General features: G+C 39.0%; 1 protein-coding gene across 1 annotated transcript in view; it reads left to right on the top strand.

Annotated features, from left to right (window-relative positions):
- The first annotated feature begins 374 nt into the window (after positions 1–374).
- Positions 375–13,050, top strand: part of commd10 (COMM domain containing 10) — a 56,453-nt gene continuing 43,777 nt past the window's right edge. Inside the window, exons 1-5 of the mRNA XM_079689171.1 lie at positions 375–659; positions 1,898–1,988; positions 2,639–2,749; positions 3,535–3,690; positions 7,122–7,232. Coding sequence (XP_079545297.1) covers positions 631–659; positions 1,898–1,988; positions 2,639–2,749; positions 3,535–3,690; positions 7,122–7,232 — 498 coding nt within the window. The 5' untranslated portion in view covers positions 375–630. The remainder of the gene's footprint in view (positions 660–1,897; positions 1,989–2,638; positions 2,750–3,534; positions 3,691–7,121; positions 7,233–13,050) is intronic.

Here is a 13,050-nt window from a genome sequence, read left to right as displayed (position 1 = left end):
AATTGCCGAACTACAAAATTGTTTTTTCTTTTATGTCTTTGTTAGTGTTAGAAACAGATTAAAAACATATTCAACAACACTGAAAGAGGCCACTATGTACAATTTTGAATTCGGAACATTACCTTGTAGTGGAGAATTATTGAAGATATTTTGAATATTTAAAGGATGTTACCATAGACTGTAAATATAGGATGTTGTTCAATACTATTGAAAATCATGGCTGTAAATAATACTGCTTTCGCTTTTTTGTTGCCGGCTCTGTTTGTCCATCGCTAGTTCCGTAGTGACTCTTGTAGCAGACACTTTTATTCTGCGCAGCTTTAACGCTAACTACGCTCCGGCGAGTTCCATATATTACACGGTCACATATGCTTGCATATAAAATCTGTGTCGACACCGATGTGTCATCACTCATCAGTGACACCAAAGTAAACGTTTAAAAAAATAATCTCTTTAGTATATTTATTGTTCAAGATCCTGTACTTCACTGCGCATTATCGCGCAGCTTTGACTGTCACGTGAGTCGTCTCGTGACAACAGGAAGAAGGAATGACAACAGTGTGAGGATGCTGCTGCTGCTTTGACACTTTTTTACTCTTATTTTTCATTTTCTGAACGCAACAGCCAACAATGACTTCTTTTATAAAAGAAACTCAAAGGTGGGCAGCTTCTGTTTGTTTAAATTCAGATAAAAAAAAATAATGTCTAGCTAACGTTATGATAGTTAAGTCTCATGACGAGAAAAGAAGGCTTCCTCAAAGTGATCCATATTGTGACTTGGTGCATAACTTTACATTATCAAACACATTACCCTGTCTCGGTGACTACTTGTGTTACTGCTCTTTTCATTAAACCGTGACTTTATCCTGCTGCTTTGCTCTTTTGGGGGGAGACGTTTACACAGGCTGTCTTATGCCAATGTCTGCTAACACACCCAAACACATTTACAAAAAAAAGTATTTTTGGTAGCCAGCATTAAGATGTAGACAATCCCCTTTGCATGGTCTCGTCTAAGGAATTTAAGAGGGAAATGTACATTAATAAAAAATATCACAAAAGGCTCCAAATCAAATGTAAAAGTTACTTTGCAGAACAAGGTTTTACACTTATATTTCATGTACAACATATTGTAGCTATGATGCATTGTTTTAGGTTCAACCTAGGCAGCAGCATTGGGATATCAAACCACATCTAATATTATAAAACAAAGACACTGTGACTCTAATATAGTAATGAAGTGCTGTGCATTTGAGTAAAAATGTCTCATGTATATAAATTACTATGTAAGAGGTTGGGGGTTAAAAGTCACAAATGTTCTAAATGCGTGCTTTTATATGCCATAGTAACACATTATTTGTAGTGTTTCTATAGTTATTATAAGTCGTTTTTATTTTTTAGATGACGGAAAGAAAATATACACTCACTCATGCTCACATACAAATGGCTCAAGAGTAAAGCAGTATCATTATGTAAGATGCACAAACTGGGCCTACAGTCACCTATTTTCAGTTTGAAATACATCAGTGTTTGTAGTGCTACTACATGCCTAAATAAAATGTTGACTGCTCCCGTTTGATTGAGTACATGAGCTTTGTAAAATTGCTACCTTAGTTTTGAATGCACATATGTACAGCTATTGAAATAGGTAGGTAAACATCGTACCTACTCTGTACCTGCATGTGACTTCTATGTCTGTGTTTGTGTAATAGTCTTTATACTCAAACTCATGTACACCCAACCCAACCTTTAAGCTGCTATTTCATCCGTATATAGAGGATGTGTTGAAATTAACTGACAACCAGCTTGAGATATGTCGTATGTACTTGGGCAGTACACTTTGATTCTGATGCTTTCTGCGCCGCTGATGTTAACACTTGCAACTCTTCTTCCCAAACAGCATAAAAGAAGCTGTAACTTTTATCAACGCAATTGATGTGAACAAGTTCTCCAGGCTGATCTCCCGCATCATACAGAAGCTGCATCTGAAGGTACAGCAACCACACAGCGTTATGGACTTGTTAAAGACAAGAGGCTTGTGAGGCAGAGCGCAGAGTGCATAATGACCTGCTGGAGTATTACTTACACTCAGCTTTAATGAATGCACACACATGCCGCCCTGTTGATCATGCTGCTTCTACACAATACTCAGCGGTCAGTCATTTACTGCAAGAGCATTGTGTCTGTTCTTTTCAGTTTTTGATTTGCTAAGAGAAGGTAAACATGTTTGTCTTATAACAATATATCATTAAATGATCATTTGAAATGTCGGAGCATGTAATCCCCAGGAGTAACCAAAAATATTTGATGTTTTGAAATACTTAGCACTGACATGTCTCCCTGTTGCACTTAACAAGCAAAGAGCTATTCTTAATGTTAATTCATTTAAATAGTGCTTTTCTGCCCTGTCAAGCCAAAATGTCCGCTGTTAAAAAAGTCTATTCACATCAGTTAACCCTCTCTGATATATTTTTGTCTAAATGGCTACACATATGCTGGCCTCTTACGCCCACACTTAAACTATATTAAACCTGTTTCCATATGTTTTATGATCAATAATTTATCAATTCTCACTTACATTTTCTTAATTTTTTCTGTGGATATTTTCAAGCAGACACAGTAATGAATGCTTTCTGCACAGGGAGAGCGTACATTCAGTGAAGAGGAGGAAGAAAAGCTCCAGGCTGCTCTCTCATTGGATAAACAGGCTCTCCATCTGGTCCTGGAAACTGCTGCCTTTATACTTGAACAGGTAAGGCGTGGTCGTCCGACATCTGCTACACTATTGAAAGGATTTTACCTGATTTTAGTTTATAATGTGATTGTGAAAGGCTTTCATTTTCGCAATGTTGGATTTCTTTGAGAGATACGTACATCTTGGTTATTTGAAAACATATTATATATAACATTAGATATTAGCTTTAATAGAGGAGGTCAAATAAAGATGGACATTGGGGGTAAAATGCAGGGCGCAGGGTTAAGTGTTGTTTGGTTTGAGTCGTTTGTAAAAACAAACTAAGTTAACAGAGAGAAACAGAAGGAATATGATGACTAACCATTTATTTATGTTGTTTCATTGCACACACACATGCATGTCCACTTTATATTTACCTCCTGGGATTGTTTACATTACACAAATGCATTTAACTGAGAAATAAATGTTTGTATGACCATGGAAAGTGATGGAGAGACAGATCAGTGCATCACTTTACAAACCATGCTTATGAAAAGAGACAACCCACCATAGTTGGCCACATCTCTTAAAGGGCATATTCTCCGTAAATCAAGATGTCGAGACTTGATAAGAGCCTCACAAGATAGAAATGAGCATATTGCTGTTGTTACTGTTAGTGTGGATAACATTGTGCTTAATTTTCTCCAGCTGGGGTCACTGTTGTTTCATGGATTGGTGTACTGTATGTGTTTGGGGGAAATAGGAATATGACGATATGAAGGATCTGTTAAACCTGTGAAAATGGTTAATTGCAGTATTTATAGTTAAAATACTTCTCTAATCTGTATGTCCTTTTATTGTAGGCAGTGTATCATAGTGTGAAGCCGGCCTCTCTGCAGCAACAGCTGGAGGCGGTGCATCTTGACCCAGACAAGGCTGAGGCGTTCTCTCAAGCATGGGCCACAGCTGGAGCTGAGCTGGTGGAGAAACTAAAGCAAAGTACCTTCGCCCCAAAGAAGGTACGGCTAATTCGTATGTTTTTCGCCTCTAACTCTGAACTTTACAAGCACCTGATACAGCACCATTTGAACCTGATCTTGTTTCTAAACGCAATTGTAAGATTCATCCTCTCCCAGACACTTTTTGACAAAGTATAGCTTACTTATTCGCATGGTTTCATCCCTTTTTAGTGGGAGATCATAGTCTCTTGATACTAAATTGTGTATCAACGTCGTGACTATCCATATCAACGCTGACCTGCTTTTGTTTGAATTCATTCCCGCTGTTTGTATCATAAAGAGTTATCACACAAATCACAGAAGTTGTCACATAAACTGAAAAGAAGGTGTTCCTCTCTACAATTTGATTACGCGCTGACACTTCAATCGCAATCCTTACAAAGTCAAGGTAATTAAGATCTCACAGAGAGTAAATAAGAAGCATACATATCAGTCACTTTATGCTGGAGCTGTTGCTGCTGTCATTTCCCCTGCCTGGGTCTCTCAAGTCAGTTTTCTCTCTCGTCTCCCCCATGAATTTGTTGCTGCCATCTGAAGGTGGTGAAAGCCATTTTTCCTTGAGACGACCTCTGCTACCGCTTTGATTTTGTAACTGACATCTAAGGTTTTCTTATCCGCTTTTTTCTAGTGAATAGAAAGCAGGCGTTTTCTGTTTAGCTATTTCTTTGACTTTGACAAAGATGTAATGCTCTTCTTACAGGATTTTAGCTTTTGACATTCACCAAACTAAACTTGTCTCCGATTTCTCATATTCGCAAAATATGACGTGTCAGGAAATTCTCAACCGCTGTCCCACTAGACTAGAGGTGTTATTATGAAGACTTTTTTTTATCCACGAAAGAAACAAGAATAATTAACATTTGATATGTTTTATATTTGTGGGTTTTTTATCTTTATTACAAATGCATTTTCCAATTCACAATCAAATGCCAACGTGTTAGAGGAAATGCCAGTCTGTACTTCTATATTTCAAAATTGCAACAAGTTAATTTGTCTTATAACGGTTGCTTTTTTAATCTAAATATCATAAAGTTATTTGTTATGTTTATTTATCCCGGATTGGCTAGCATGTGGATAAAGGTTACATTTCTGTTTGGAGATTGAACATCCTTGATTCCAGCTTTGATGCTTTTGAGACTCATTTTTCTCAGTAACTCATTGTTGAGCTGCACTGCCCTTTGTAATTTCCTAACTTGTCTGGACTGGACAAGTCTGCCAGCTGTCTGATTGATTAGCCCAGTTCCTGCTTCAATCAATGCTGCTGTTTACACAGAATTAAGAAATGTGTCTTTGTCTGCGTTGAACAACAGTGAGGATTACTTTAATTACCTGCTGAGTTTACTTGGAACACCTACCAACAAATATTAACATGATGGAGCAGGAAATGCATAATATACATTAATATGGTACTGTATATTCGTTTTATTAATGATTAATCCTTTATTTAATCATTTGTATGTATGATAATGTATACTATGATGTAATGTCTTTGCATATACTGAATGTTAAATGAGTAACACATCATAGAGTTGTGATGTTTATTCACGCTAATGTGTGGGCTGTTCCTGTTGTGAATCACGTAGCCCCGCCCTTCCCCACCTCACACCTGTCCTCCCAATAAGTCACACATGGTTTATTAATATGGCCTCGCTCTGCATCATAAAACACTTAACTGCCCTGCCTTGACTCAGTGCTGCTCATCTTTCACTCTGCTTCAGCACACTGACACTGACACCAATAGTCTGACAAAATGAAGCTGGGAAACAAGGTAACTTAAACTTTGATTAAAAAAGTTCTACAGCACTAAATGTTAATCTCTTTTATAATTACCATATTCATAAATTCATAAACATGTTTTTAATATTAGTCTCGGTTTGAAGTCCCAGGAAACAAGAAAGAGAAAGTATGAGACAAAACTTTTAAATTAGTTGACAAAAACTCCTAGTACGATTCTGAGATTATATTTGTCTTGATTAATCAATAAGTCCACGGGAAAAAAAGGTTTCTGCAAATATCACAAAAGTAAATAATAGCTTAAAATTGTCAAGCCAAAATGACAAACACTCGATTCCAGGTGTTTCAAATGTGAGATATGGTGTTCAGTGTTTCCCCTAGGATGGAGTCATAGCAGAGGTGCTAAGGCACGTGGGCCCAGCATAATGTGAGCGCGGAGCGCGTGGAATTTTTTAGTGTGTGCGCGTGCAAAGTGCGCCCCGCCAATTTGTTTCTATGTGTCAGCACAAGAAAGGCTCTTGAGGCCTAGTACCAGGGCCGGTTCTAGACAATTTGCTGCCCTAGGTGAGATTTTAGGCGACATTATATGTGTAAAGATAAATGAAAAATCTCTACAAAAGACAAATACACCGCAAAAACAGAAACTTATCGACATGGGTAATAGACGTCAAAATGGCTTCAAATGTATTCAGTGTTGTATGAACATGTTTGAATTGGGGGGTGGACGTGATATCCTCTAGGGGGGTCCGGGGGTATGCCCCCCCGGGAAGATTGTTTTTTGAAAATTTTACAGTAAAATGCTTCAATCTGTTGCACTTTGAGCACACAATTACTAGAGACCTGATCTAGGGGGTACAACTCTAAAATGCCCATATGAAAAAGATTGGTTTACATTTTAATAATCAAATAAGTATGTGAACATAACCCATTCCCTCCCAGAGCTACCAGCGCAGTGCCCCCCAGATCTGGCGCCCTTGGTGACCGCCTGTGTCGCCTATGCCAGTAACACAAATACTACAAATCTACATAACAAACAATCACATTTTTTTGGGGGGTACCTGGCTGACGCCCCCTAGCAGCGGCGCTCATATTTCAGCAGCGGCGCTGCGCCGCCACTATTTGTATATAGGGGAAACACTGGGTGTTATATTATTATTAAATTGTACATTGTTTGGTTTTCAGACTGTGGAAAACACTACAGATTGTCATCTACGATAAAATGACAGATATCGTTTAATTGTAAAATAATCTGCCGTTTAATCGATAATGAAAATAGCAGCCTTATACAAATACAACATAATGTCGTTTACCTACATAGGAGAGGTACAAAAGTGTGATTTACTTGATTATCAATGTATACTTACTTGCTTGTTTGCCTTTATGATAATTATTATAGAGTTAATTAGTAGTTGGACAAATCAACGATTACAAAGCGCGTTCAAAAACATAAAGCAATAATAATAATAATAGCCAAAACGGGGACAAATCTAGGTCAAATAAAATGTATATTTAAAAAATGTAAACAAATGCATATTTTGAATCAAAAACCCTTACACTGTTTTTCTATGGTATAAATGTGACTGCAACGTTTTTCACTTAGTCTTGTAAAATGTGTCGGACATTTATAAATTAGATTGTGAGGCTTTATTACAACTACATCAGTATTAAAGACAGACTGGCTGCTTTGTGTGTTGCAGCTGGAGTATGTGGGCTGGCAGTTGAACCTGCAGATGGCCCAGTCCAGCCAAGCCAGACTGAAGTCTCCCAGCGCCGTCCTCCAACTGGGACTCCGCAATGAGGACTCTGAGGTACAACAACACACACACGCCCGCACACACACAACGTCATTATTTTTCTTCCTCTTCTCTCTTCACTTCTTTTCCTCTGCAATCAGAGATCTGTTCTGTGTTTGTGCCAAATGGGAGGCATCTTCAAGCTGTTCCTCTTTCTCTGCTAATAGATGGTAATCCCACTGGTGTCTGTCTTGACCCAGAGGTAGACGTACATCTGGCTCCAGAGTAACTGTAGTGTAAAGACCAGAGATCAGGGAGCTTGTTATCGGAAACCTCCAGGGGGTCTTTGTGCTCTGAAAGACTTCCTCTGCATCTACAATTGGACAGTTTGTGCCTTTTATTGGAGGGTTGTATTGCAACTAGCATTGAACTGTATCCATTTATACACACAGTATTGAAGCTTGTTTACTATATGTTTGAGATTTATACTTTGATGTTTGCCTTATTGAAGTCACTAGTGATGTTTTCATTTCCTCAGTTTGAATACTCAATGTTTGAATTTACATTAGTGAACATTTAATACATATATTAAGGATTTTGGTGCAGCATCCCAATTAAGCCTTGCCCTAAATATGTATAAAGGAACATAACAACACACATATGTTTTAGACTTTCCACGTTAGCATTTCCATGTTGCCATTCATTTGTATGCAGTAGAGTGTATTTGGATCCCAATTAGCTCATGCTATGTAGTGATTCTAATAGCCAAGACCTCATGAGCCTGCCTCACTCATTTCTTTGTTTCCCTCTGGGAGCAGGATTGCTCTGTTTCTGTAGAGAAAGGAGTGAGAACTCTGTTTCATTTTCACTGTGAATAATCTTCAGCCTTTAAACCACCTGATTCGATCAAAAATACGTTATCTAGACTTAACAATGAGATTCTTCGACCAACATCACAAATGCCCACATACTTAGTGAGATAGTGCTTTGACAAATATTTGGAATATATTCTGCAGATTTGAAATGCTAAATAGGACTGCTGTTTGTTGGCATGGATACTGGATATTTTAGTTATGTCTGGTTTCTTTTAAAGCAGTTTTGGTCTCAAAATGGAGGGGCTGATTATCCTTCGAGCCTGGATAGTATTGTTCCAGCTGACTAGTCAAGTGTCTTTCTTTCACACTGCTTTGTATTCAGTCCCTAGAGAACGCCAGCTCAGCCTAAACGGGGAATTAGGCATGACATATTCAAATTGCTGCTGTCTTAAATGTGGGCCTATAGGCGGAAGCTAGAAAAAAGACATGTTCTTCTTTATCTTTGTGAATGCGACAGCAGTTGTATTTTTTTTCTTTTTGGACTATTTTCTGCTGTGCTTTCCCAAGGCTAGCAGAAAAGGCATTCATTTATTTAAATCCATTTGCACAATTCCCGTTGTGGGAGGAGATAGCTGGGGGGCTAAAACAAGGCTGGTTAAAAGTGTAGAGAGGGGATCAACTTCAGTGAAAATGACTGTGGTGCACGTCCTCTGGTGAACTGCAGGGGGCACTGTTGTCTCACAGGTGGGAAAGAGTCCCTCAGCGGCATTGACGGAGCTTAGAGATGGATAGGATACCTCATTTAACTATGTATCAAAGCAATGTGAGTCTGCACCATTTCTTATTTCCAATTTTCTTCAGCATTTTCAGATTAGTGTTTCCTGAGAGTGAGTTTGTTTTCTTTCAAAGTCTGAGGCTCGGTAACAACTTCTTAAATGTGAAAACACTGCGATGACTGAGAAGTAAATTAGATGCAAATCAAAGTGAAATTCAACTGCAAGTGTCATACTAATTACAAGGCCGATGTATAACTTCCCCACTGCTAACAGTATAAAGGAAGGGGTGGGCAAAACTGCAAGCAGGAGGAGTGCGGGGGTCAGGGGAGAGTAGCAAGGGAGATGTAAGGGAGAGGGAGATGAGGTGAAAACAAATATGAAGGGTACATAGGGAGTAAAATAATGAAGACGAAGAGGATGAAGGAGAGAAGAAGAGGACGGCGAGGGTGGCCGTCTCTATATTATTGATTGCTTGGAACCCAAGTGGAGAGTCAGAGTCTCTCCCATCTGACCAGCCTCCTGTTTCATTAACACTCTCCCTGAGGAGGAGGAGGAGGAGGAGGAGGAGGGGGGTGGGGGGGAGAGAGCTGCCAGGGAGCTTCACATCTCCTTCCCCAACAATAAGTGACATACAGTATATCTAATGTAGTGGAGGATATGTTAGAAGACATATATGGATAAATAAGACTGCTTTTTAGGCTGTCTGGATTCTTTTCAGTTTTTACTGAAATATTTAATCTCAAGGGGAATTTCTTTCATAACATTTCCCCCCTCTGCCTCCAAAACAGCATTTATTGAAATGATAGATCACTGTTTCTGCTCCCAGGCAGAAGTCAGTGTCGCACCTCACCCAGGGGAGCTGCCATTTCCCTAAACTGAATTTGTATCGGCTTCAGTGGAAAGTTGCTGTTCTGAGGAAGCATTGGCATTACATCTGCACACAGGAACATGTCCTCATACCCAACTCTTCCACCACAGTTTCAAGCATGATGTCTCTAGTTTATCCTCATAAGGATGAGTGGAAAAGGCCTCATTTATTATAAATATGACATGAGACCTGTTGCATAGCTTATTTGTTACCCCAAAGCAGCAAAGATAGAAACAGACTTGAGAGGGAGTGAAACAAGGGGATGGTGATTGGACGGATTAGAGGAAAGAGGATGAAGAGACAACAAAGAGGAAACATGTGGAGGACATCGGGGTTTGTGTAGATGTTCTTCACATTTAACTTGTTCATGTGAGATTTGAGTTGATGGCAGTTTAGTAATGAAAATGATAGAAGTGTTTATGGCACGTCTCCTCAAATGATGCAGTTAGATTTGTAGCAATTATTGGTTTGCAGAGCTTTCGATCATCAACACACTTAAAAGCATCAGGAATCTGTACTTGTACCTTTTTTCTTCTTCTAAGCATTTCATCCAGGCTCTAGATGTAGTTATTTTCCAACTGCACAGGCCTTGAGATAGAAATGAACAGTTTGCCCATTTTAATTCTGAGTTGTGCATATATACAGTCTATGGTTGTGCGTGCAGTGAGTTGGTCTTTGTGGGATAAAGCTGGGCAAAAAGAGAATAGAGTACAAACGCCTTTCTGCCTGCTACCTCTTGGCTGCTGGAATGTGTTCAGACCTTCAGACATGTCCAAAACAAAACTTTAAGTTGTTCCGTAGTCCATCCCTCTCTTAATATCTGTTCAGAGTATACTCTATAGCTAAGAGAGACGTCAGGAAACTGCTCAAGGACTACCCAGGAGATAAACGCTGACATACAATCATTTATTTGAAAAGGTTTAAGGAGTAAAATCGCAAAGAAAAACAAACCTGAATGGTGAAAGCCTACATGAGTATACAGCTATTCTTTTTTTGTTTTTGTTTTGTTGTTTTGTTGTTTTTCTGATTAAGCACTACCACATGAATTCTGACACAACCCTTCATCAGAGGTTACATAGTTCCCTTCAACCCTTCAGCACCTTAAGCAACTAGAGTGATTAGTTGCTAAAAAGTATTTAAAGAAAAACTCAAAGGTCTTCAATAAAGGGGGACATTTATCTTTTAACCTCTTGATCTCCCTTTACATGCCCTATTTAAGTCTACTATAATCCTGTATGTGGAAGACAGTGATGAGCTCGGGGCACCCTGACTGAGCGCTGCCTCACTCTTTTTGTTCCCTCTACCACTATTGTTTTAGATCTCTCTATTCCACCGTATTCACATTCTTTGTTATGAATAATATGCAAGTTGACCCACTGAATGTTGCATTGATGAGTCTAAGAGTTGCAGTCCCTTGCTAGTCATGGTGTCTCTCTCTCTCTCTGTGTCTCAGTCCCGTGGCGTTGGAACGAGCCACTGCTCCGCCGACCGCCGTAGGGTGACATCTATAATACAGAACATCCATTAAGTTTCCAGGCAGCCACCGCAGATTTCAATATTTATTGTGGGTACGCCAGGCAGACACAGGGTAAGAGCTAGTGAGCAAATGTAGCTTCCGCATGCTGGCCCCGACTTCAAAGGATGTTTTACTGGTAGCTTCTGACAGACTTGATGTGAATTGATAAAGCAAACTTCTTTTGAGTTTCAATCCACAAAAGGGAAAAATGAACTGAACGCAGCTTCAAGACAAAATCCCAAATAGATTTTTCTTGTGTTTCTCCCATGGCCCTTAAGAATTCAATCGCAATTTGTGAGCAACGACAGCTTTCTCCAAGAGGAAGTCCTGAATGTCCTTGATAGGACAGTGAAGCTGTTGACCATTAACATGAGATTGACTTTGTAGACGTGTTGATTATGCTTTTTATGATTTCTAACGGAAGATGTTGTGGTTTAAGGCTGTTAACCGGACAAAACAAACATTGAAACATTTCCTTAGATTTTGTGAACTTATTGATTAAGTTAATGTAAAAAAAACACTCCAACCCTTAACATGAAGGTTAGCGGTTATGCTGTCTCTCTAAGCACCTCTCAGCTTGTAGAGATGCAGTGTTTTGCTCCAGGCTATTTCTGGAGACTTGTACCCTTGAGTTTTAGTGAATGTATAAGTATCTTGGAATTATAAGTATCTTGGAATTATAATTGAAAATTCGCTTCCTTTTAAACCACACATTGTGGAACTCTTCTAAAATTAGTTTTTTTCTTTAGAAACAAGTCTTGTTTTTCCTACGAGGCCAAAAAGAGACTAGTGTCTGCAACCTTTCTGTCTGTGCTGGATTATGGAGATGTGGTTTATATGAATGCATCTTCTCAGTGCCTTCACTCACTGGACACCGTCTACCACAGTGCACTGAGATTCATCACAAACATCAAATCATTGACACACCACTGCAATCTATACACTCGTGTTGGATGGTCTTCCCTGACCACGCGTAGACTGAAACATTGGCACATCCTTATATATAAGGCTATTCTTGGTGCTCTTCCCCCTTATCTAAGGATGTACATAAATAGAAAATGCACAGGATCTTATCGGCTTCGCTCCGAGAACTTTTTCCTTTTAACTGTACCAAAGGTCCGTACTGAACTTGGGGAAAGGGCGTTCAGTTACGCTGCCCCTCAAGCTTGGAACCTGCTTCAAACTGAGCTGAAACTCAGAGAGCTGGTCTCATTAAACACACTCAAAGCAACTTGAAGCAGACCGCTGTCTGTAAATGCTTTGGCTAAACTTGGTGTATGACTGTGTTGTGATTGTGTGTTTTTTAATTGTCTGTAACTGTAAAACTCACTGAAACTGTGCTGTTACCATTCTTGGGCCTGGACTCTCTTGAAAAATAGATTTTTAATCTCAATGAGACCTATCCTGGTTAAATAAAGGTAAAATAAAAAAAATAATAATAATGTTGGGTCTCCCTATTGTGCCGTCTCTACTTTTTCAATTAAAATAAACGTATCAGTAAGCAAGACTGCATTTGAATTGCAGCCAAATAATTACACTGCACCAGTAGTTTGTCAATTTCTTGTAGCCACTGAAACAAGAAAATCATTTTACTCCCCTCACTTTTCATTATGCCAAAGTATTTCAGTAATCTTTCAGTAAAATGCGGAATAATTACGAGACAAATAATAGTCCCAGCTGTATCTTGGTTCAGATTTCTCCGAGTATGAGTGTCTGTAAGTATCGTTGAAGCCCTGCTGTAAATTGGGCTCATTCATACACAAGTGCTTCTGAATTGTCAGAAAGATGATATTTCCGCCAGATCAGAGTCTATAGGCATCACAGTTGCATTATTCTTTTTCAACATTGCACTGCTTCTTTTTTTTTATTCCAAAAATAAATGTTGCAATTCTTCCCTTCTTTCCTTTTTATTTGTGTC

Source organism: Notothenia rossii (genome assembly GCF_949606895.1).
Source record: "Notothenia rossii genome assembly, chromosome: 6".
NCBI classification, from domain to species: Eukaryota; Metazoa; Chordata; class Actinopteri; order Perciformes; family Nototheniidae; genus Notothenia; species Notothenia rossii.
Note: the sequence above shows the minus strand (reverse complement) of the source record. Positions and strands in the feature narration are given on the sequence as shown.